The sequence below is a fragment of the Spodoptera frugiperda genome, chromosome 15 (genome assembly GCF_023101765.2).
Source record: "Spodoptera frugiperda isolate SF20-4 chromosome 15, AGI-APGP_CSIRO_Sfru_2.0, whole genome shotgun sequence".
NCBI lineage: Eukaryota > Metazoa > Arthropoda > Insecta > Lepidoptera > Noctuidae > Spodoptera > Spodoptera frugiperda.
In genome coordinates this window covers 1,312,686-1,339,507 of record NC_064226.1, presented here as the reverse complement: position 1 = coordinate 1,339,507, position 26,822 = coordinate 1,312,686, and the positions used below count along the sequence as shown (strand labels likewise).

Sequence of the window (26,822 nt, the reverse complement as noted above, 5' to 3'; positions counted from 1 at the left end):
TCAGTAATTTTCTCGATACACAAGTATTTTTTGTGGACATTTCATGTAATATGTTGTTAATCTATGTTCATATTAAACGATATAAGTAAAATACAAGTTTGGTTCTTGTATTTACGTAGATATATGATTCCAGTAAAGCCGTCTACTCGAGTTACATAATTAAATATTTATAATGAGCAATCCTATGTTCCCTGTCAAAGTTTTAACATAAACAGTTCTACGAGTAGATATATACTTTACCAGTTTCGTGGAAATTAAAATATAAATAATGTGAAAATGAGTATTTTAAGAGATAAAGTGTAACACAAAGGCGGGCGGTGGCGCGGGAGACGAGCTATTTCCCTTTTTAATCGAAGCTTTAATATTTACGAGGCTGAGATATTTAATATTTTATACTGGGAACATGTTGCTGTTGTCCGACCCGGGCTGGTGTGCTATTCACTCCCTTTTTTAGAGGAGGGAAAATCATCAAATGACTCCCCCATCCTGAGTGACGCGAGAGGGAGTGTTAGACTCTTACTGACTAAAACCATGCTGTTTTAACTGCTGCTTCGAGGTGGAATCCCGGTAACACTCGCGGTGCTCTTCATTCACTTAGGGTATGCGAACGTTGATAATAGAACTTTATCATATGACACTGGCAAACCGCGATTGAAGAAAAATGATTTGTAGTGTTCTTGACTACAACTTCTATGATAGTGTATCGGGGACATTTGTCTCAAATATCGCAGCGGCACGCAGTGATCCCGGACTGTCCCGCGGGATCCCGCGCTTACACCTCACTACTTCTCCGCACTTCGGCAACTGTCTTTCTCTAGGGACGACATTTTTTCTCTCATACATATTACTATGTTGGTATAAGGTGAGAAATCTTATCGATAACCATAGTCAATTTGTTTTAATGTTAAGAGAATATACTTATAATATGAGACTATCAACTCAGATTTATGGAAAAGCTTGTTTCAAAATGTCATATTAGTTTATTATATTATATCCTTTGGAAAACATAACACTTATTTATATCAGTATCAATTAATTTTGGCTTAGCCTAAACTGGTCTGTCCTATCGGGCTTAGAACAAATTAGTTTGAACTAGGCTATACTAATCTTATCGCGTATAGGAAAAACTAGTTTAGGCTAAGCAAAACTAGTTTGTCCTGAAGTCGGGTTTGGCTGGTAACATATACAATGTGATAGGGGCGAGACTTCTAACCCGTTAAGGCTGAGTTCTACACCTAATTTTATCGACAAAAGTCGGGGGTCGAAGTGGTCGAATCCCCTCCCCCTAAAAGTTATGGCTATTTTAATATATTTTTTACTTTTTTTGATATCAAAGGTTATATGCGTCGTAGAAACAAAAAAAAAACAACAAACGGTAGCTAATAACCTTGGCTAACTAATTCATTACTTTTTTCATATGTTTGATAATGTTTTGGTGAGAAAAAAATCATTTGTGAATTATTTTTACCGAAAAAATCACTATTTTTTAATATTTTCAATTAGGGGTTCAACACCCCATATTATTTTTTTTGTCGATATAATTAGATGTAGTACTCAGCCTTAACGGGTTAGAAGTCTCGCCCCTATCACATTGTATATTGTGACAATATCACAAGTAACTTGATAAAATTCGTTACAAATTAATACAAAACTAATAACAATTTAACTAAAGTAAAGCTAAATAAGAAACTTAAAACTGTAGGTCAGTCAATAACAAATGATACTCATAAAAAACTATGTGACTCAATAAATAATATGGCGGCTCATTTATGATCTGCCAAAATAATGACAATGATAAAATAAACAAATGTTTCATTTTCATGTGAGGCGTCGCAGTGATCAGGTCTCATAGGTCATGAGGTAACGTTAGCAGAGCAAAAACAAAGTGACTAATGTCCCCGAGAGGGGGCGCTGTGGTGCGGGAACACGCTGATTATTCACCAGGGAACATATTAATTAGCTGCCTCGTAATATCCATCATGACATTGTGCTCTTTTTTAAGGAGCTCTGCCTTGCTCGTTGTGATTGTAACATTTTATTTATTATTTTCTGCGAGAGTTATGATGACATATCGCACACCTAGTAATATATATATATATATATATGTATTGGCACATTTACGGTTTTCATAGTTTACCTGGCTTGTTTACGTGCGTGAAGGGGGAAACTACATTAATGGTATAATGACACTTACGACCTTTCTCGATGAATATGGAAATAAATAGATTAATGTGCCAATATATTACTAGGCGAGCGATATGTATATGTAGGTTTTATTTATCATTAGACTCCAGTCATATAAAAATTGAAGTGTCATAGTAGTTCATCATAATGTCATGTGGAGTATTTTATCAGTGTTGGGTAAAGACAGTATTATGAAATATTGATGAGGTGTGATTTGTATCAGATTTACAATATTTTATGCGCGTCTCGTGACTTTAAGTGCCTGTCTGTAAAGTGTTAGGCACTATAAACAAAAAGCTTTTATAAAATCGTGTCATGTTAAATATATTGTTTATCAAATAGTTTTTTGACTTACTACAAGCGATATTCGACACAAGTATGTTGTGCCAAAATATTAATAGTGTACGTGTTAAGTGCATAGGTAATATAATTTTAATAGGTTGGATGTATAGATAAAAATCGAGTCTCATAATAATTCCAAAACATCTGAACCCCGTACCCTCTTGCAGACATATTTTTTTCTGTTTTTGCACTTTTATTGATGGTGGATATCTATATAGCCATTACCTCAATGGTGTGCAGTATCCCATCATTGCCAACACGATTAATCCATAATTACAGGTTATTTTATTTATTTATTTATTTATTCAATTTCCATATAATTACATTACAATAAACTAAGCCCCACAAAACCGTTTTAATAGTTTGACTGTGGGGTCGCTGAATCTCTATGTTAATAATATATGTTTTTACAAATTAAAAGTGTCTAAGTAATATAATTTTAATTTACGTTTAAATCTAATTACTTAATTTTGCTTCACTCCTTATGTCTGCTGGCAGATTGTTTAATAGGTAAGGTATTCTCTTGTTTAGTGTCCTGTCACCATAGTAATTGGTGACTCTGGGTACATTGAATCTACCAGCAGCCATAGATCGTGTGTTAAGAGTGTTGTTCACATAAGTTAAGGTATGTTCTTGGGTTCCATGGTGGTTAACTAATAAAAGATATTTATGTTTTAAAGTAATCGGCAAAATTTTACATATTTTAAATAATTTTCTGTAATCTCCTTTACAGTTGCTTTTAGTTTTTTTAGTGACAAGTAGTTTTAAAAATCTAGTTTGAAGAGCTTCCAATTTATCTAAGTTAGTTTTGAATGTTAATCCATAGCTCCCAAGAGCATAGCTCATAATAGAATCAACTAATGACATATAAATACATCTTAAAACATTAATAGGAACTTTAAAGCTAAGGTGGTGCATTTTACATAATAATATTCTTAATTTACCAGAAATATAGTCTACATGTTGAGACCAGGAAAAGTTTTCATCTATTTTCATGCCCAGGTAGGTTACACAGTCTACTCTTTCAATAGGTGTACATTTACAGTCCAGTAACTTATTATGATGACATGTATAATCATGGGTAAATAATTGTGGAATCATACCATGAGGTGGCAAGTATGGCGAATGAATTATCATTAATTTAGTTTTACTGGCGTTTAATATAATGCCATTGTCATGCGACCATTTAACAACAGCGTCAATATCTTGTTGAACTAGCTGGCAAGTGTCATCCATGTTAGTTCCAGAGCGAAGTATGCACAGGTCATCTGCAAACATATAAGCTAAACAATGCTGTAGCACTCGGCACAAGCTGTTAACATGCATAAGGTAACAGATTGGTCCACATCCAGAGCCCTGTGCCACTCCACTCCGCACCTCAACTCTGTCACTAAATGTATCCTCCACCTTTACACGGTATGAGCGCGCGGTGAGGTAATCACGAAACCATGGGTTTAGTGGTTCTCTCACCCCGCACTCCTCCATTGCATTTAGGATGGTGTCAAACTGCAAAGTGTCGAATGCTTTTTTGTAATCAAAAAATATTGTAATAACAAATTTTTATCATCTAAGTAATTGTTTATTTCGTCTGTGAATTTTGTAAGCAATGTATTTGTACTTTTCCCTTTTAAAAAACCGTGTTGACACTCGTTAATAATGTTATTTGTTTGTAGGTAGTTACTTAATTGATTGACTATACACTTTTCAGTGATTTTATCTATACTAGATAAGATGGAAATAGGTCTGTAATTTGATAGGTTGCGCGGGCGCTATATGTCAGCCACAAAAAATCAGCAGTATCACTGCCCCGCCCACCGGCACAGCCTACCACGTTATTTTTAGTTTCGGTTCAATCCCATATCCAGTCGAATATAGATTAAAAAAAAAAACATATAATAACACATAATTAAGTCATGGTAAATTGTACATTTTCAATCATATGATTAATTCCACTCCATAGATGAGACATTTTCTATGGCGACGCATTTTTTATTTATGTTTAATGCTAAAAACTGCGTGACATTCAAACATGATATGTTGCTCACAGGCGCGTGAACAGCTTAATCTAATCTTAACATGCAATTTATCTGAAATTTCTGAATCTCGGCAACCCCAGATAAGTTATCTGTTTACGTCGCGGCACGGAGGTCAACGGATCGCTTTTTGTGCGGCCGTCACTCGTGTCAACAAGATTAATTGGCCGCGATATCACCGCGCCTCACATGTTCCCGCGACGCGCCGCGCCGCGACACGCCGCGCCACTACTCGCCCGCAGCCATACGTCTTCGCTAATTGTTTACTAAACCGAGCCAATGTTTCAACAATCCACAAACGTAAACAATAGATTCGTTCAGGATTTGTTTCCAAGTCGTTACTCATAAAACTTGGCCTGATTTTGAAATGAATAACTGTGCGGATTAATTAGTGAGTAACGCAAAGCTTTGCTATGCTCGCTACGTTTGCTACGAGCAATACGTAGCGTGCGTAGTACTTGTATTGCTCGTAGCGGCTTTGGTGGCAGGCAACAAAAGTGCGTTTACGCCGCAGTAAGTCTAATGGGACGTTTTAAATAACCGCACTGCGAGCTCATATTAGATTAATTAATGCCTGTTAGCGGATCTAGTTACGCTGGCCATTTTATTTGTGCGCTGCAATTGTCCAATGTATTCTGTGACAGTCACCAACAGCTGCGCCCTGTTATTACTTTAAATATTTCATTGCACGGTATCTAATTCCATTGCACAGATTCAAAATGATTGTAATATGATGAAAATAGAATGGAAGTTGTATTTACCTATTTGAAATGTTTTTTTTTTACGTTTACTTTAATCTTTTCGCTACAACATTACGACAGTAACTCCAAATAACGTTTTAGATGACCTTTTTTTACTAAACTAGAGCCTTCCTAATCTACTACCGCCCCCCTCTTGCCGCGTCCTCCTCTCCGCTTACTCCCGGTCCTTACAAAAAGATAACGTATCTCGGCATCGCGCCGAAAATTGCGCCTTTTCATCACATCGAGCGCTATTCGCATTAAAGGACGGACACTGCGCATTTAGATTACATAGATATCGCAGGTATTTGTCATTTGTTCCATAAATAAACATGACGTCACGCTTTTATACTCGAAAGGTCTGGTAGAGGTACACACAAGGGCTCATATCAGTATACAATTTAACACCTACTTTTCAGGCTGTATGTCTATTAATAATTAAAAATCCATAATATTATGCTCGAATTGGAAATAGGACTCGAGACTAAGGGGTCTATAGTTACACTTACGATCACTTGACCATCGAAGCAGCCCTCATAAACAGTTAATGCAATATTATGAACTAAATAAAAGACATTATATTTGTTGAATATTGCACCCAGTTGTGGAGCTGCAAGTATTAACCTGTTATCTTGTAGCGGCCGGCATCAGACACGGTCCTTTAAAAGGGTTGTCCTGACGGATGTGTGGCGACGAGGAAAATTGACAAAATTGTGCGGCGACGCATACAATAACCTCACTCGCGTGGAAACATGTTTGCGTGTGTGCGTGTCTTATATCAAGAAAGAAAAAAATGGTAATATGATTATGTAACACTTGTGTAGTCACAGGATGGCATATTGAAAGTCAGTTATAATTAAAATGGGGCGAACGTTACCAGTTTGCGAGTTTATCTCCGTCCTTTTCTTACGAAGCGTCTCTACTCTAAGATTAGGATTGTTTTTTAATAAATTGCAAATCACTACTTGGTATAAAATAAAGTCGCGTTTTCTGTCTCTATTTCCCTTTGTATGCTTACATTTTTAAAACTACGCAACGGATTTTAATAGATAGAGTGATTCAAGAGGAAGGTTTATAAGTATAATATGTCACCATTGCACCCATGCGAAGCTGGGGTGGGTCGCTAGTTAAGGAATAATTTTTAATGTAATTGTTCAACCTAGTTCAATACAGTTCACACAGTTGTCGCTTCTAATTACAGCGGTTACTGTCTATTGTCGCTTGACAGGATTTGATATAACGGATCTATGGTGCTAAGCCGAGGATTATATAATCGCGCAATGGACTTGACACGTAGTGTAAAAATATACCTACTGTTTGCGCTAATAAACAGAGTTAACTTTGTATCGTAATCTATGGTTATATGAGTTGATTGGTTTAAGCAAAGGTTAATGGACATCACTGCAGTATTAATCATTCAGGTAAGGTTAAATTGCCACAATACACACTATACAACGTAAGTTTATATGTCTAACATGGTATGAACAAACTCGATGCCTATGAAAAGGATTAGCCACAGAAAGCTCTACAAAGAGACGAGTGGAAGGAGGGTAGGGAGGCCTTTGCCCTGTAGTGGGACTATGGCTGAAAAAACAATACATAGTATATATTCAATCCACAATATTAAGTGTATAATATAAGTATATGTCCAGTGCACACACATATATTATATAAATAAATAGTAAAGACATCAAGAGAGTGAAAGTCAAGGGATATATAGTGAAGCCCCGGCGCGGCGGACACCCGCCTCAAAGTATTTAATCCGCCCTTTACTTGCGGCTGACGTAATGAAAAAGTGACAAACACCACAGGGATGGACTAGAAAAGGGGAAGAGTGGACCACTGCATAGTCAGATACAGAAGGACCACCATATTATGTCACAATATGTCAATAGGCACACTACTCATATACATGCTTCAGTAAAAAAAATACATTGATGCTAACTCTCATGAGGTACATGGTTTTGCTAAATTAAACAATTAAGGAGACCCCATGGAAACATTTATTTTAATAAACCCTAGTTTAGATTTTGTTCTAGGCTCTATTCTACACCAAACATCTAGATCCATACAATAGCTATCGAGTGATGTTTATTTTACAGTTAAACGACGAGAGAAGGACCTTCTATTCTTATTATAAGTAAAGATTACAGTATTTTTGCAACATGTTACTATACATTAATAAATTATGAAATGGTAATGATTTTGTCTCTTTCATTTCAGTATGGTGCCATCTAAATATAACCATGGCGCTTGACTTAAAGGAATGTCTACTTTGTTTAACCCAAACAACAACTTGACCAGACAAACGACCCTGTTTCATATACATATACTACCGAGGTAGCAAACTGTCGGCATGTTAACAGGCGGTCAGCGTAAATATTTGAAGTTAATGAAGAATTCCCTCGAAGACGGAGCGCCTGCGATTAGCGCTCGCGTTTTTGTGCGCTTGACAAATGGAGGGCGGCGGGCGCTGAGCTTGTTACTTATCGCTTGATTATAGCCTCGCATGCCAGGAAGCATCGCTTTTTGTGCTGAGCTCTGCATGTTCTGCGGTTTGCAGCCAGGAGTTGCTGGTTTATTGTTTGATGTCTGTTTTAGTTTAGTAAAAGTTAATTGCTTTTTAGTTAGGTTAGGTCACGGTCATATTTAGATGAATATATCCTGTCTCGCACTTACTGATATTTGATATAGTACTTTTTATTAATTTGTTCATTTAATTTATTGTGTGGTTTTTCATGACTTTGTTATTTACAGATATATAAGTTACTGAACAACGGTTTCCAATTATAATTAGGTACAATTTCTATCGAGTATGTGGGTTTACACTAGCAGAGAACCATGTAAGAGATGCTGGTATCCTTGTATCCACAGTCGACTAAAGCGTATATACATTACTTGAGCGATAAATGAAACACAACTTGGGAAAATATATTCAAATAACGAGATAGGCTCCTCGTTGTTTCTCGAAAGGAGCTCAATATATTGGGGTGCGCCTATATTCGGCGCTGGCTGTGTCGCTGCTCCTGGTTTATTTAATTTCCGAGAATCATGGAAATGGCCAATATTCTATATAGAAATGTAAATCATAAAGTGACTGTGAATATAAACTACATTGATAAGGATTTGGTTTTCTTAGAGACGAGATGGTTTTGGACATTACTGGCAAAAATAATTGAAGAGTTTATTGAAAACTTGTGCTTTCTTTGTTTGTCTTGTAACTGGTACATAAAAATAGGTGACAAATAATAATGAAATTGAATGAAATCAACGTTATATATATATGGTAATGGCGTGGAGCGACGCGACACTGTGGCCACGCAAAAAGTGAATTAGTGAGGTGTGACAACATCGCGCCGCGCTGCCACCGCGAGTATTAGGAGCGGAGTGGCCGCTGACACCGCGTTGCTATAACTCATACACTGTATTTCATTTGAGTACATACTCCACTACAGTTACAGTGTACCATGCGTCATATCCCCATGCTACTAGTCATTTAACCACTATAGTACTAGAACGTAATTAGCAAAACTAGAACATGTTATTTATGAAAACAATTATAGGAGATCTTCTAAAGCTCAACGTTTGACAAAGCAAGTAAGCATGTGTTGCTTTTTATTTATTTTATAACATACATAATATTAAGTTAATAATAAGAACTATGACTAAAATATTTACAGCTTAAAAATAAATAAAAAAATCTGGTGCCGAATAGCAACAAATTACGCATTACTTCAATTTAAAACAGATATTACCTAAAGTTAATACAGAAATACATAATACGTACTTGAGACAAAATTAAATAAGTATGTAGTACATACTCCTAGTTACGATGAGATTAGACAAGTTAGATCCAATAGTTCTGTGTAATTGAAGAGAGCGCACACTGAGCGTATATCACGTACGTACTGCGTATTGTCCTGTGGAAATCGATCACATTGCTAGACGTGTACTTAGCTGCGGGTTGAAGTTAGGTAAGTTGTGTGTACCTAAGTATTACATGTCAAGTAAAGGTTGAGGGCTGGCTCACAATCATGACCTCTGACAGGATCTATGTACGGACCATACGATGCGCCCTGACCCTGATATCTAGAAAGATGGTCCAATTCTTTTATAGTTCACAACGTATTTCTGTACTATGATTTAAAGACAAAAAAAAAGATAATTAGGATATACACATTTTTTGCATCAGTCTAATCCAACTACTTTTACAAAAATTAAAATACATAGACAAACTAGTGTCGATGTCAATGATCACTGATCACGGCTGGTCGACCACTGCATTCTACGGTAGACACCACGCCACGCCACGGATGGCCGCGCCACCGACATGTAGTTACACTTCCACTAAACACCAAATAAAATAAATCAACAGCGGACACCGCGCTAAACTATCTGTCACACAGTAATGTATTGCCGCGGAACTGTCGCAAACAAACGCGTCGTGGCGTGAGGTAACTATGTACGGTACGAGTATTTCACTTTATGTACTTTAAACTAGTGCTATTCTTTACGGCACACGCACACATTGGAAGATGTGTGAGTGTGGGCCTGTCACTAGATACTAGACAGACTGTGACACGCGTGGGAAACGCAAGTGACACGTATGTGACACGCGTGAGATGTTGCTGCCGTGTAATGTAATGACGACAATGACGTCATCTGTAGAAGTGTCACAAGAGAAGACTAAAGAACTACGGTACGGTACATATTTACAAGAGAACGGACAGTAGCGTTCTCTGATAAACATAATCCTTCTAAACTGTGATCTCCAACTCGCTTGCCAATAGTGGACGATCACAGGCTATTAATGTATGTATGCCACAAACATGTAGACTGCTGCTGTTCAGCTACACAAGCTGATATCTATTCACGCAACACAGGTCCATGTGACGCACGCTACACAAACAATGTGACGCTCAGGTAACAATTTTCAATTTATATGCGGTCTGAAAGTGTGCGATTTCTCTCGTATTTTGTTAAGAAATGCAATTTCAAGAGGAATGTGTGGAACGGTGTTTGTAAGTAGCGTATCTGTCGTAGCTCGTGGGTGGCCACCTATGTGTCTTCCAAACCTCCTTCGTTTACCTATTTCTTAAACAAAAGGATACGAGTTTACATAAATGTTTATGTAAGTTATGTGGTATAATAAAGGAATTTTTATCTTAGAGAAATTTTACATAGGTATGTCATTAGTATGAGAAAAGTTATTAACGTGTTTATTGATGGAGTAGTCTGTAGACTACTTCTATATTTCTACTCGTTAGTTTTAAAGTTTTTTTTTAATTCTATTTATGTCTTGCCTTGTCATATTTTTTTACTTTTATACTAACACAGTAAACGGTTCCTTGAACATAAAGTTTCCTAGCATTATATTTGCCTAACGTTTGGTGCTGTGCAAATAAAAGTACCCGCAGCACTAGTGGTGGACAGGGAGTCGGTGTCCCGGTGAGCAAACAGGACCTGACTGCGGAAAGGTGTCCATTTGTAGGTAGGCGTATAGGGATGTGTCCAACAGCACACTCCGTATGAAATATTTTGAGCTAAATAAGTTGTATGGAACTGAACTTGTGTTCATTTTGCTATATTTTAAATAGATTAGAGAGAGATGTAATTTTAGATATCTACTACATTTTAAAATTTTCCATCAAATTAATTTGCAAATAATGCAACTGTAACATAATATTAACTTGTATACTTAGACCATTGCGAAATTGAATGAGTCTCTAGGTAGGCAGTCCTACTTACAATAATACGGTAATCGACATTGACAACACGTCCCCAGTCAACTGAGCTAGCACACGGCACAACACTAGCGGGCGGCGCGCGGCGACGTTACTATCGCATCTCACAAGTACGCGCTCTGCGGCTCAGATTGTCGCACCCATTACCGAGCATACAATTGGGCGACAATAGTGTCGAGTGTGTTGACGTGCAGCCCGTACATTGCACTATCTGACTTCATACCCGCCTGTGTTCCCCCACCTGCCCAGCAATGGAAAGCGATTTGTTTTGTTATGCTAATAGTTCGTTAGTCCGGTTGTGCACGTCGCACCGGCACATCTCTGATCTGATGTGTCTTGCAAGTGCGATGCCACATTGAATGGAACTTGACGAATACTCTCAGGTATATTATGCGATGGTCATTCATTGAAATTGTTTATTATTGTTCGAAATGGTCAATCTCTGTTTATTTTGACGAGGAATAAAAAGCGTAATGCTAAGTAATATATTATACCTTATATTTAGGTTGCTTTTAAGGGATTAAAAATGATGCAAGCCGTGTATTGTGAGCTCATAAACGAAATACAAAACGAAAACCTCAAAGAAGTAAGATGAAAAAGCTCCACGACCCAAAACACGAGCTGTAAAATGTAGCGAGCCTGCGCCTGGCGCCTGTGCGCCTGTGCGCCTGCTAATTAGAGATTTTAGCCGTTGCTCAATAGAACGTCGGATCTGCTCGCCTCTGCCTCTCAATTCATTCTAGTTCTGTCCAATTTACGTTGAAAGAACTCGGATTATCATTAGTACCGGCATCGCCCGGAGATAGCTGGACTCTATTGTTTTTCTCCCGTTGCCCAATTTCAAACTTAATTAGTTCCCTGTACTTAAGTCTTCGGTGAGGTTTGCCCACTAATCCTCTCAACACTCATCGTTCTCAAAAGATGTATGTTTATATGACTCGGACCCTTATCTGTCATATTGGTTACGAGCAAAAAAGCTCATATAAAACGGTCACAATGGAGCAATAATTTCTTTTGCTCACAAAGTGGTCATCGGAGCACATATCTTTGATTTGTGTCATACATCTGCTGGGAGATATCTTCCGTCATATTGGGAGCAGGCGTGTCTCGGGGGAGCTGCTAGTGTGCCGAGCGCCGCTAATGTAGTGCGGGACGCGGGTTTTTGTGTGCTCCGTTTGATATATTCTACTTAGAGACAAGCGATGGCTCGGTCCCCGGGGCGCGCCGCGACTCAACCGCGACTCTCCTACAATGTTTGTGGTTGAATCGTTCTGTTTGCTAATACACTTCGCCTGAATACGTAATGCCAAATAATCCTTTGAACCGAAGTCAGTAATCATTCGATTCACCTTCTTTAGTATTTGAGTAAAATTCGATTCTAACTCACTACCTATACAAATAGAATGGTATCAATCCATAGGGATAGGAAATGTTACTATGTGTGTTAATTAACATGTCAGTTATCTAGTATTCTAGGTATCAATTATCAGGCAACACAGCTTTGTTGGTTGTCGTTGCTTATATTTCTGTCTCCGCAGCGCAGCTACAGTTTTTAGTTCGGATGAGCAGTTTCCGAGGCAAGCATAATCCGTGCACAAACGTCATTAGCCATGTTCTGGAGACAAAGCCGTGTTCTCTTGTGCTTAAGTCGACACATGCAAGCTAGCACCGCGCCGCCCGGCGTCGCCTCGAGCTCTCCCTAATCCCGGCAGATGGCGCCATTATCGTGTTGGCCGGTTTAGTGTGTGACGTCACTAATGGTGCCGGATTACCAAACTGTCAGATTGTCGTTTGCTGATGATTTTTAAATCTAGTTGTGACAGTAATACGTAGTGAGTAACGATGTCAGCCTCTGTGTGGCGCACGTTGTGCCCAGCAGGTGGTCCTCAGTAGGGAGTGTAGAAGCTTTCCTGCAGAAGTAATTCGGTAAGGAGCTGCGTTACACTCGGGCACACTGCTATTGAAAAGTCATCTCATGCGCGGTCGCGACAGGTGACATGTGGGGGTGGGCAGACGTGGTCGCGCCAGTGCATACCCCCCTGTCTACACGACACCTGGCCCCCTCTGCACTCGCCGCCGCAGGCCCAAGCCACTCGCCAAATACACTCGAGCATTTCAAAGCGAATCCCTGATTTCGCACCTCGGATTTCCTTGGGCGTATTTTAAAAAATAAAATCCTATTCGGAAAACGAAATTTAAACTGCCGTTTTGGATGCCGTGCGCAAACAAAATTGAAAATTGCGGCGGCAAAGTAAAATAGACGGTACTCTCTTGCGATTCGACGACAAATTGGATCATCGGATAATCCGGGCCGCATAGTTTTACATTTTAGTGAAGGCACCATGTGATGCATGTTCGAGGACATTATGGCTTCTACACACTATGCTATCACTTTTTAGCCTCCGGGTTAGCCGGTCAACATTTGTTGCTCCATACATTTTTAGGCAGCTTGTTTAAGCGGCATAGTTTGTAGAAACCTCTACCGAACTGAAGGTGTTTTGTATCCCATTTTACATTACTTTCAATACTTCCATTAACAGTTACATGATATTTAATTTGCCAAGCAGACATATCCAGCAACCAAGCACATGCCATTTATTAATTGAATTACTGAAGTAGTGCCGCAGATGGCAGCTTCTTAATCCGACATCTTTCGCAAATAACTGGTGGAGCTGAAATAAGGCGATGGTAATATTTTGGTAAAATCTTCTTAGCTTCTGATTGATTTTTTTTAAAGTGACGTGATTTATTGGTACGGCACTTTTGATAACGAATGAATAAAATCAGTATTAACAAGTCTCTGCACATCGTCACTCGGATCGGTAAAATAGAAACAATTGTGTTGTAACCGTAGTCCATTGTGGAACTTCCTCGACAATCGACAAATGACACGAGAGGACACGAGGACAGTCCAGTTCCCAGATTACGCAGAACCTCACAAATCCCGTTGTTTTCCACCCGCCCGCACCGCCCGCACCGCCCGCGCCGGCCGCACCGCCCGCGCCGGTCGCGGCGGCGGCGATGAGATTGTACCAGTAAATTGAAATTGCTCCCTCGTTCTCTTTCGGGCCAGTAGCTCGATTTTATTATGAAAACTTTGTGAATATATAAAGAAATTCTAAAGGAATACTCTTATTCCCGTCCGTACTACTTTGATCTGTACACTTTATATACGGTACTCACTACATTTGTGCTTTACTACTTAGCGAAATAGTTAATATACATGTTACATGAAATGAAATAAGTTTTACAAGTATGACCTCATAAACAAAACTATGCTTAACTGTAGCTTGCTTTACTGTGAGCAGTATAAATAAACCCAGTCCAAGTGCTCCGATGAGTTTCACTATTACTTAATTTAGAGATCCTCTCACTGAGTATATAAACGAGTACTTATGTGGCACTTACTCAAGGATGTGGCACCTATCGTCGGCAGTATTAGGTAGCTGGCACCTTTGGGACCTCAATATAAATGTGTTACATAAATCAATACCGACATTCCTGCTGATAGCGAAGGGTCGTAACTGGAAATCGTCCGCTTAAGCCGTCGCTACATGTTGCGGTGGAGCCCCGCTTTGCCTGGTACCCCCTCCCCGCGCCTCAGGCCCCCTCGTCCTGACACTACTTGCAGCGAGGACTGGTAGGAGCTGTGGTTACCCATATAGTGTAATATTTACTATACATTATACGGCATCATTACAAGGTTCTTCATCTTTATTAGAAATTAAGTACAAATTAATTTAGAAACATAATACTCTGTCAAAAAAGATAAAAAAATTAAGTGAAAAAAAAAGTAAAGATTAAGAAAAATTTAATAAATATTTATCAGATGCCACCAGAATTCGAAAAATGGAAAAAAATATGCTTTCTCATTTAAAATAGATGTCCGACCGCTAGAATTTACAGATTTGCTAAATTCATCATACTTCTCGCAATCGATTCTAGAAGAATTAAAGTTTTATTTCTAGTGTATGAATGATAAGCCACATTAGAATGTAACCTGCAACAATTCCGTATTGTGACATATACGCGTACGTTGACTATACCACAGGTGGACACTGCTAATGAAATTCCAGTGTCCACCCGCTTCTGTCCGCCGCCCAGTGCACTATCACCGCGTTTTCTGTAGTGTCTATGTGAGACACCTCAAAATGTTAAGTAAACCAGTAAATGCTTACAATATAAACTTAGTTTTTTATTTTACAGGCATATGAAAATAATTATTGATTCTGTACAGTCAACTAAAGGTAGATAATTGGTAGGTAGCAAACGATTTGGCCCAGTCAAAAAGAATACAATTTACTATACAATACAGAGAGCATTTATTTGGGGGAGAAAAATCATCCAATGACTTCTCCCGCCTTGGGTCAGGCGAGAGGTAGTGTCAGACTCTTACTGACTAAAAACCTCTTCGAACCGGAGCCCCGGTAACCCTAGGTAGTCCGCAGCCCCGGGTATACAGAGATCTTAAGGTTTCTATCTATATTTATTTCTCTTGAAGGTTTGTTTTCTACAACAATAATATGTAATTAGAACCACAATGTTATCATAAACTAATTGGCTGCTAATTAATCAGCTAGGAGTCGTGTTACATTATTGTATATTTTATGTTTTTATCATTATAATATAAGTATATGGTATTCCATTGTCATAACAATAACTAATAACTAAACTTGATAACTTGATTACTTTTTATTTAGTCTATTTATTTAAGTTTATGTTATGTCTATGCTTCTTACAGTTAAATAAGTTTGTAACATAAATAAACTTGATAGGTAATTTTATTGTTTTAAATGGTTTTATCTGTGCATAAATCATAATTATGACCATTGCTCATATTGGACAAAACGACATCTAAACTATAAACGTTTAGGCGACATTTGTAACTGCTATAAAATACCTAAAAGAAATGCAGTGTCTTAAGTTTTTAATCTTAAATAAGCAATTAATGGCAAGGTCTGATCATCTTATCTGTAGAGTCGCTAAGACTTGCTAAGCCGCGGTTGTTAATTGTACCAGTGGTTGGTTATGAAACTAGTCGTCGATATTAAAGCGCCCGAAGTCAACAGATATCTATGTGCATTTGACATAAGCATTATAATATGCAACGTCACGCCTTTTATCCCCGAAGGGGTAGGCAGAGGTGTACATTACGGTACGCAATGCCGCTATATAATTCACCATAAGCATTATATGTAAGTAAGTTCTAAAAATGATGATACGGTCAACAATTGTCGATGCGTGGACGGTTGCCATTACTTATAAGCAAGATGTAAGCATTTGTAATTTGTAGGCCGGCTATTTCCATTTGTAGGTCATCCATTCGTCAAATGACGCGTTGAGGACAGTGTCGTCGTAGCTTAGGCCTAGTTAAGCAAACTGAGGTTGTTAAACGGATTTGTAAATAAGAAATCGAAATAAAAATATGACGGCAAAAGAACATGAATATCGGAGTAGCAATAACGACATCAACGAAGTTATATCGTCGTGGAAGATAAAAACAGCTTCATAAAAACGTTATTTTTATTAAATTGACAATATACAATGTGATAGGGGCGAGACTTCTAACCCGTTAAGGCTGAATACTACATCTAATTTTAACGACAAAAGTCCTGGGTCGAAGGGGTCGAATCCCCTCCCCTTAAAAGTTATGGCCATTTTAATATTTTTTTTACTTTTTTTGATATCAAAGGTTGTATGCGTCGTAGAAACAAAAAAAAGACGACAAACGGTAGCTAATAACCTTGGCTAACTAATTCATTACTTTTTTCATATGTTTAATAATGTTTTGGTGAGAAAAAAATAATTTGTGAATTATTCTTACCGAAAAAATCACTATTTTCCTATATTTTCAATTAGGGGTTCAACCCCCCATATTATTTTTTTTGTCGATAAAATTAGATGTAGTACTCAGCCTTAACGGGTTAGAAGTCCCACGCCTATCACATTGTATATGTCGTCACGCCTTTTATCCCCGAAGGGGTAGGCAAAGGTGCTCATTATGGCATGTAATACCGCTGTACAATGTAAACCAACTTTACACAATTTACTTCACTCGAATCGGGAATCTCGAATCCGAGACCCCTTGCCCGGCAGTCTCACTTCAATGAGGCAGCAGGATGTAAATTGACAATATCAACATTATGTTGTAGCTGAAGTCTTACAGAATGGTGACACGACTATACAGCTTACACCGCGCGCATAGTGTGCTGTGTGTCACCGTCAGCACTTGGCGAAGTGACAGAGATTCAATTTAACCGAGTTACTCAGAACACTTACTTCGATTCTAACGATCAAGCGAGATTTACTTTGAACCTCGTAATTTGACAGTGAGCAACTTTGTCTTCACTCACAGTTTTAGCTTTAAGTTATCCACATGATGAGGGAAATTAAACTATTGCTTTGCTAATTTAGTACTTATGTTATTGTAACTAGGTATAATATTATTTGTCAGTTTTTATTGTATTTCTTATAAGTTGTAACATAAAATAACAGCTTTTTTTAAGGGGGGATAATCATCCAATGTTTTCTCCCGCCCTGGGCGAGGCGAGATGGAGTGTCAGACTCTTACTGACTAAACACCACCCCGTTCCTACTCCTGCTTTTCGAACCGGAGCCTTTTATGATTGTCATTGTGTCAATCATTACTATGTAATTATGTGTTTTATTCTAAATATATTTTTCACTTACAAACGTGTGTTTGTTGCCTTGTGGTATGGAACAATCCTTTTTCCATTTTAGTCATTTTCTTAAGTAGAAAACCTTAGCATTAAGGCGTTGGATGCTCTCGCCGGTTATTACCCGCATTAAGGAGTTGTACGTCAGATGATAATCACCTGCCCCCCCCACCCCCCACCGACCCTGGCCCGCCCTTATTGTCTATTTACACCGCCCTACTTGTTCGCTATTGTTTTTGTTTCGCGTTCATCTCATTATTGTTATCCTGTTGCGATAGTATATTGTAATAGGAAAGGGAAGAGTTTTCTCTGTAGATATCGGGTTTTGTAAGTTGATGCAGTCAATTATGAGTTTCATTAGGACCTCTACTTACGATATATGATAAAAAATCTGGCGGCTTGAAGCTAAAATAGGAACGTTAAAGGCAGTCTTTCGTTTAGGTACCTACAGTTTTCGAAAAATTGTACGTAAATTCTTTATTAAATGTTAATTTTATTGTTACATTTGATCGTGCGAGCGTAAAATGAAATTACTACCTATATTTCAAAAATGACACGTTTTCAACAAGCTGTGTAGGTGACTTATTTGCTCATCACAAATATCTATTTTATTTGTTCATAATATTTTACTTTCGACTTTTATTTGCTTGTACAAGTATACAAGTAATATTAATAAATTAAACACTGAATTCATAAATCAAAAACTTTGATGACAGTTTTTGACGGCTATGCTTACAGAACCAGTTTAATAAGTATCTACATTTTGTAATTTAAATGTACCTAGACAAGTACAAGGAAAAGAGTAAAGTCGTCAATAGTCTCCAGAGGAACATTAGGTGTTTACTTAGCGAGTTCTCCGCTTGGCAATCAATGCAAATCAGGTTCACAGAGACAATGGGAAAGAATCTATCCGTCCCAGCGTCCCAGCATCCCGCACAAAGCGCCTGTCAAGCAGCCGCCATCCCGCCAGCCGGCGATAGCACGCTGCCACCGCCAGTGCACACCCGCTGCAAGCTACCAGCAGAAGTACCATAGATCCATAGTGAAGCTTGGTACTTTATAATAGGGTTTAAAATAGCATATTAGTCATTCGTAGTCGAATCATGTTAGGTTTTAATCACGTACTAAGCTTTTAATAATATGAAAGTGTTTTGTTTTTTGAAGTTTCTTGCTCGTTCTTCTCCATTCGAAGGTACACTTTGGGACGAGCATCTAGCTTCACTCACGGTCAGACTATTGTTTATTATAGAAATACTTTGTTGACGTTTCAAAAGTACCTAAGTATATGGTTTAATTGCAATAAATTACATATTTGACTTTGACGTTTCATTTAAATGATTAAACATTGAGATTTGACAAATACATTGAAATGTCTTATAAGAAATGTGACTGAAAGTTACTACAGAGACTAAAAGTACTGTTTTTATCCTTCTGCGTTTCCGCGGCTACGGGTTATAGTGAAAAACATCAGTATCCCAGATACCATCAATTACTTCAACAGTCTCCGAGGACAAAGCTTTTGTTCCGCGCCTCTGAAATAGTTCAATGTTCAATGGGGACTATCTCGGCCCTACTTCATCTTTTTTAGCGAAGACGCCGATGGAAATCTAAAGTGATTATTAGTTTCCGGACGACGGAAATTTTAAGTAATCGAGTTCAAGGAGAAGGTGACGCGCGCTGCAAGGGGGGAGGGGGTGTCCGGTGTTAGGTGTGTATAGTAACAGTTCTATGACTTCTTTTATTTTATTTGGAATTGAAGTAGGTAAAGTTGAATCAGTGGTGAGCTGTGGCTGCTGATTTTTCATTTTGTTTTACACATTCAAGTATGAAGTATCTAAGCACATTCACACATACTATAAAACCAACATATATTATGGCAAAGAAACGTTTGTACATAGTTTATTAAGGCATTTCGTTGGTTCCGCACAACCATCGTTTACGTGTGAACTGGCGGCGTCCCAAACCCCACTAAGATTTTAGAAGCTGGCACGTTGCGGGTTGTGTAAATAAAGTCTTCCATAGATCTGCTCCCTACGAAGTTTACTTCGCGGCTCCGTAGTTTTTCAATAAAAACCTCCATCAGAATGTGGGTCGCACATACGTTAAGTAAACACCTCGCCACTGATATTGACTCCCCACCACTCGCTGCTAGCTAGTACTTAGCCTCCCTGCTCCGCGCACTCCACACAAAGTGACGCGACAATAAGGCGGATCTCTGTACCGTTTTATATCACAACTAAATCAAGTTTCATACCAAAATACCTCTCGAGACCACAAAGAACTCGTGTTAAACCAACAATTGATCCCCTAAACTGATGTTTTATCCGCAAAACAGTATAGTTAATCGTTTTCTCAAACCCTAAGCGATGAACATTATCGACAGACGGCCTTTACCAAAAGGGATATTTTCATAATAATAAAATAACATGTTTTTCTAAAGATAAAGGAGGGTTTGTAAAAATAAACGCAGTTACCTCGTTCCCGCCCGTTTATAGGGATATGAAATAGTTGGCGAGCCTTTCATGTTTGTTACCAATATTTTGGCCAATATTTGCGATACCTTTGATCCGTAGTTCAGTTGCACTGAATTGTTTCCAATAACTATTGTTCTGCATGTTCATTCAGGAATGTTTGTGATGTATAACAGTATAAATGTTCACATTACCTCAATCTTTATTGTTACGTGAGGTATGGAAGAGATTGGAGACGTCACGTACCTGAAACAAAACAAAAGGATAAATAATTAGAAACCTTTGTATAAACACATTCTTGAGCAATTGAGAATTATTTAATTGTTTTTCTAGTTCCCTTAAGAATTTCAAGAACTGTCTTTTTGCTGCTACAACGTATTAAGGTGTTCTAGAGTGGTGTCCGCGACGATACATGTCTCGAGGCGGGCAGGCGCGCTCCGATACGTTGCATCGACGCCCAATGCCTCGATAAACACCCGCACTGACACGTAATACATACTTTTTATTTGATTCACCCGCTTTTGGATTGCATCCAAGTGCTGTTCAACCTTTTAATGTCAGAATACTTGATTTCCACGCTCTAATCGTTAGTTAAAATGGGTCACTCGTACGTAAGCAAAATGAAAAATTGAAATACATAACAGAATCGCTGCAGCAGTACTTCAGACTAATTGAATGGCGTCGTTACTTATTTGTGAGCTGACTTCGATCCGGTTGACGGCGGATTAAATAATAAAAGCGAGTGGCCCGCTACTGGTGGCCGGGACTCTTTTAAACTCAACATTTGCATTAGAACGGCGGAGTTTTAATGCAGAAATATTCCGGAGGAGAACGCGCACAAAGGACAAATTGATTCGTTTCCGATTCGTGCTCACCGGCACCGTCGCCGGTCGGTACGGGATGTCATGTACCTACAGCCCTACATTGTACGCGTGTCTGCTACTGAGCTGCTGCCCGTACGCTTCTTAAACTACTGCCCATTCCGTACAGACTGCCCGCACTGCTACACTGTCACCGCTCACTTTAGCACTAATTCTTTACTTGACACTCACATTTGCTTGCCTTTACGACCAAGTACTCTATAATTTGAACTCTTTACCATATTGAATAAATTAGGTTTTTCATTGAACCAATGAACTGGTTTATAAAGTCGGACTATAGAGTCACGTCGCCACAATCCCGCTTGCTCCCATACTTGGCTTCCAATAAAAATCACTCCTAGTGCTCGCTAATTGACAGGACGTGACGCGCGTGACACTTCCACGCAGTTAGGAAAGCATTTCATTTGTGTTATATCGATTGCTATGTTTATTATGTCTACGTACACGTACTATCATAACGTCATTTAAAGCAAAACTGATTTATTTGTTATTTTCTATCCGCTATAGTAATTTTTTGTTGGCCGAAATTCACCAAATGGTCCTGATGACAAAAGGGAGTGTCAGACTCTTATTGACTAAAAACCACCCCGTTCCAACTTCTACTTCAACTCAGTAATGCTCGCGATTGTCAACAGCTCCGGGTACAGCTAAAATTATATCAGCAGGCTACAAGCTATTTTCATTCACAACTATTTCAGGTGACAGACACTACTGTTACAATTTTGTGTAATTTTTAGACAGCTAGCAATTTTCTATTCTCCTTTTCGACTATTAGTGTCCAATATAATGTCTACGAACCGTTTGATATGCAATCAAGCGTCGAGAGCAAGTAGTATAGGAGTGGGAGCTCTGGTAGAATTTTGAATGTAATTTGATCGTACCGATGGCAATGCGAGGAGACAGGACGTGTCTAGAGATCGAACGCGTCACATGTTAAAAGAAGGATAAAAGAACACGTGATTCAATTGGAAAGCGCATCGTACCACTTTTGTATAGTTTTATATATGGAAGGTTTTACTGAGATTCGCCATGTATGTTGGAATATTTAATGACGTACTTTTTGTGGTTCGTTAAAGTTATTCTTCTCCATATAGTCCATGCAACACATAAATTAGATCTGGAGTTGCGGAGTACCTAGCGGGTTTACCGTGGCTCCAGCTCGACAAGCAGGAGAAGGAACGGGGTAGTTTTTAGACAGTAAGAGTCATACACTCCCTCTCGTCTCGCCCAAGGTGGGAGAAGATTTCCCACCCTAAAACACCATCCGATATTAAAATTCTGCGACGAACCTAAATGTGAAATCTCGAAATAGATACACGAAGTATGTGTAGAATGTAATTCGTGTCGGCTGTAGGTTGCTCGGAGGTCCCGCGGGGCGGCGCGACACGTTAAGTGGTCCCTATTATTGTCACGGTACACATTTGCGTATGCGATACATTTACGTGAAACATGGATCGTTTGTCATGCACAGTGTCTCGATATCGGTCGTTCTCGTGATGGATCGCCGCAGATATGGGCCCAGCCGTTCGGGGGCCACATAAATAAGTTCGGCGTAAAAAAGACGATGGGATGCCGGAATAGGTACTAAATAATACTGTGCCTCGAATGGCTCGGAGTCGGCGCTTGATGAGCGTATGGCAGTCTGTTGGCTATCAAAAACTGGCGAATGGCATTATCTGCGCACATTGTACATATATATATGTACACACTTTTTATATGCTTATCTTTTGTAGATTTTAAAACGTGTTTTGTTTTATGGCATATCTGAGGTAATGAAGTATTGGCAGTAATGCTTGCGACAACCAAGGGTTACAGTTTTAGGTGTTGGTTGTGTCGTGCTATTCGTGACGTCACTACTGAGTAAACAGTACTAAACCAATTTCAGCAGAGAAACCAACGTGTATTGTAGATGACGCTAACCACATTCCCCGAGGATTCTGTGACGTTATCTTGTATAGAATGTACGGGTGTGGTCACAGCCTGCCTGTACCAGCTTACATGTTCACAACTCATTGATAAGTTTATACAAATGTACGCTTTATACCAAGAACTAACTCAGCAATGGTTTCGTTATACTTATAGTACAGTGAAACAGGGTGAATGGGAACAGAAGAAGTATGAATAAATGTTGCGAAAATTTACCAACATCTATTTAACTCCTTTTAAGTTTTAATATATTTCCGAAACATTGTATCCATAATTGAATTTAAATTTCAAAAAAAGGCCAAATTCCATTAAATCCTAGAGAATACTGAGAATCTATTTATATTGGATCATAACTCTTACTCCATCCCATATCATATGATAGAGATGACTCACTTGTTTTGTTTATTTAGCAGTAAGAACCCTTTAAAAACTAAACCTAGGAACATAACTTAATTGGTGTACATTTTTCGTTTTAATTACATAGGAACCGATGAAATTCATCCGCTCTCGTTATTTCCCCCGGGCCCGCCCGTTGTCACGATAAAGGATTAATGTGCCGTATCGATATCGGATCAAAATTGCGGATGGTTTATAGATACAAGCATCGTAGGTTACCTGAAGTTCGTGTTACAATCTGACCGGTAGATGCGTACTTGTTTCTTATATGAGTGAGACTAGTATGACAGTCATACTAGTCTCGCTGATATATAAGGTGTTCTTAAAGTACCTGCAATGGAAGGTATTATTGAAGAAATGTTGTACCTTGGTCAAAAAAAATTAATTTGAGAACATAAAGAAGTTAAATAAACATTGAGTCTACTCTGCATATAGTGATAATGATTGATAGAAATTGTTTTCATTGACGAAGCGACAGAGACAGTGAAAGAGATAGCTCTTTCATAACAAACGCACACGTAGAATATTTTGTATTAAAGAAATACTCATAATCAATAATTACTTACTAATGTAATCTTCAAACACGACATTACCTCCCATTAAAGACTTGGCAGATACTTTTAGAACGCCTTCTATAATTTAGTGCTATGATTGTGATATTATTTTCTTATATCTATTGCATAGTATCTATTTGTAAGTTTCTGAGTTAATAAAGTTCAGATATCAGACGCTAGATAGAAATAGAACATTTAACATGAAAAAACAAAATTTTAATATAATGAATGTATAATAAATAGTAATAAGCGCTGGAGATACTATACAATATTCCAATTGAGTTTGTTATGCATATCTTATTTTAAATGAACTGTACAGTTTTTATAAGAAATAAATTTCTTTAAACCGACATTACAATTATTTATCGCTGAATAAATGAATGAGCACTTTGAGTCAGTACTACTAATGAGTTTGACCACTCTCTGACTGTTATATTATGCAGGTCTAGGCTGCAGGTTGACAATCGTCGCTCGGATCGCCCGTACACCGCACGTTGGCAGCTGGTAATCTGCTAATGCCCTCATTGAATATCCGTCATAAGCCTTTAATGGAGCAACGAGGCAATGTGTAGCTGTACCGTGTGCGTACAGCGGTTGACCTCCGGACTTACTAATGTCACATCATCTCTCATACAAATCCCCAATCCATTCAAGTCACAATCTATAAAAAACAATTTTAAACATTTTATAGTGAACAATTACTTTCAACGTCAGCTTGCAATTTAAGTTAAACTTAATGCTAAAACGGAGTTGTTCAAATATAAATCTGTCTTGAATCACTTCAAGCATAAATAATAAGTTTAAAACTTGAACAAATTCATAGTGAACGGTGACAATTTTACACATTGCTTAACATTTTATTCAGAGAGAGTGTAGTGTGTTGTGAAATTGGGCAACAAGTCTGTTTGGGAGCGCCGCGATACCGGCCGGCCCCCGGGACTGCCAGAGCCACCAAAATTCTCACATTTACGTATTCACATCGTTTATACATGTTCAAGTCCATGTAAAGAACGAAACTGTCAACAAGTCATAACTCCCTTGTACATGACTGAACAACTTAATTGTAATCACGTATTTCAAGAAAAACAAGATCATTTATTGTTGTCATATCATTTTGAGAACCTAAAATTTTGTTACCAATGTGGGATTCATACATATCAAATGGAACAAAAAGCAACTTTTGGCGGTCAACTCATGCTATTAAAATTAATTCCTTGAGACACACGTTCACATGTTTTTATTGCAAATTGTAATATACCGAGCAATAAATAAGCAGGCAGCATGCAGTGCCGGCGCAGTTTGTTTACAAAATTCAGCAACCTGCTCTTGATGGCGAAGTATCGCTCGGAGAAACGGCTTCGCGCGGAGATCCGTGCGCGCTACTCACGTAACGTAAGCCGGGTCAAAATATTCCTTCACTCGCAAATATATTCCTCTATTTGCGAAACCAGTTGGAAGTTTAGCTCTTAAATAAAACTGGCTTATTTCTTTTTCTTGTATGGTCGTCAAGGGACTGATCATTTGTTCGCTCTTGTCCTTTATTTTTCTTACTGTTCTCTTGAGAGTATTGCTTCGCGTGACGATGGGATATCACGCAGTTTCAATACTTCACATGTACACATATATACGTGCAGGTTGAGCATTCAATTACATATGTATTTATTATGCAGGTGACACAGCAGCGGCTCGCGGCCTGTCTCTCACTCTGTCAATCATCAAATAATTCATGGCCCGAGCTCCGCAGGTAATATCGACGTCGCACTTCTAAGACGACATTTTATAACAAAATTTTATAGCTAAAGCAATTGACTCCCTTCACTCGTAAAAATTATGACGATGAATAACTGACTCATCCGTTTTACGTAATGGATAAAGTCTACATTTTGCATAAAATAAACTACATTACGTAATGATTGTAATAAAAAAATAAGTAGACTTTGGATAGAATTTGGTCTGTGGTAGATATTCGTAATAATATGTTTACCTGTTTCAGCTGCTCTGTGCAAGCAATTACTTGTGTATACATATAAACATAATGCGACAGAGAGCTACGAAAGTTCAGTACGTTATAAATATCCGATACCTGTTCCAGAATGATACATATTCAGGCAATCAAGTCATAAATTCACTGAGTGCGAGTATTGTAATAGCAATTCGATTCGTATCGTCTCGTGCTACAGTCGGCGCTAGATTTAGTTTGTTCGCTGAAAAAGTAGCAATACACGAGCTGTAATATATTGAAGAGCAGTGAAAATATTATGTTAGGATACGATAACTCTGTTAGAGCGAGACGATCGCGTGGGGGCGGGAGCTCTGATCCATTTTATGATTTAAGCACAAAAACTCGCATTTGAATTGAATTTTAAATAAAATCTGATAAAACTGGAAATAACGTTATTATAGCTTATTTTGAAGATGGAAATAAACTCGCCCTTTTACTATGAATATTTAATATGAATCTTACCAAGCAACACCTTACAATTCCGGTAAGTTAGAAGGGGTCAACCAACAACTTAGCTTCAGCTAATGTCTCGAGGAGCAGCGTCTTTAGTATCGACTATCGACTTCGAAGCCCTTACTAGTCTGGACCTGATATGTATACATATCTGCCCGTACAGCTGTGTGTCTGCGAGGTCCTGTCCCCATATTGTACAGCTGAGGGCCACTTGTACGTGCTGCAGAATAATAATAGCGCGCATCGATCATGCAGATAAATGAAGAAAATATGGTGTGAGCCTATTTCAATATGTAGCGTAATATAAACCAGTTTCACAATATCAGATTACGTGGCCCTCGCATAACTGAATAATATTGAGCAGGGCGCGCGAGAACTGACTCGCTGTGTTAACCGAACAATTAATTGTTCCGGTGTCA

At 38.4% G+C, this 26,822-nt stretch overlaps 2 protein-coding genes across 8 annotated transcripts in view; both read right to left on the bottom strand.

Moving 5' to 3' along the window:
• LOC118277563 (zwei Ig domain protein zig-8-like) overlaps positions 1-26,822 on the bottom strand; it is a 260,266-nt gene that overhangs the window by 19,547 nt on the left and 213,897 nt on the right. The gene's annotated exons all lie outside the window — the stretch shown is intronic.
• On the bottom strand, positions 2,983-4,273 carry LOC126911441 (uncharacterized). The gene has a single exon (XM_050698535.1). The coding sequence runs from the start codon at positions 4,009-4,011 to the stop codon at positions 2,983-2,985; it is 1,029 nt and encodes a 342-aa protein (XP_050554492.1). The 5' UTR covers positions 4,012-4,273.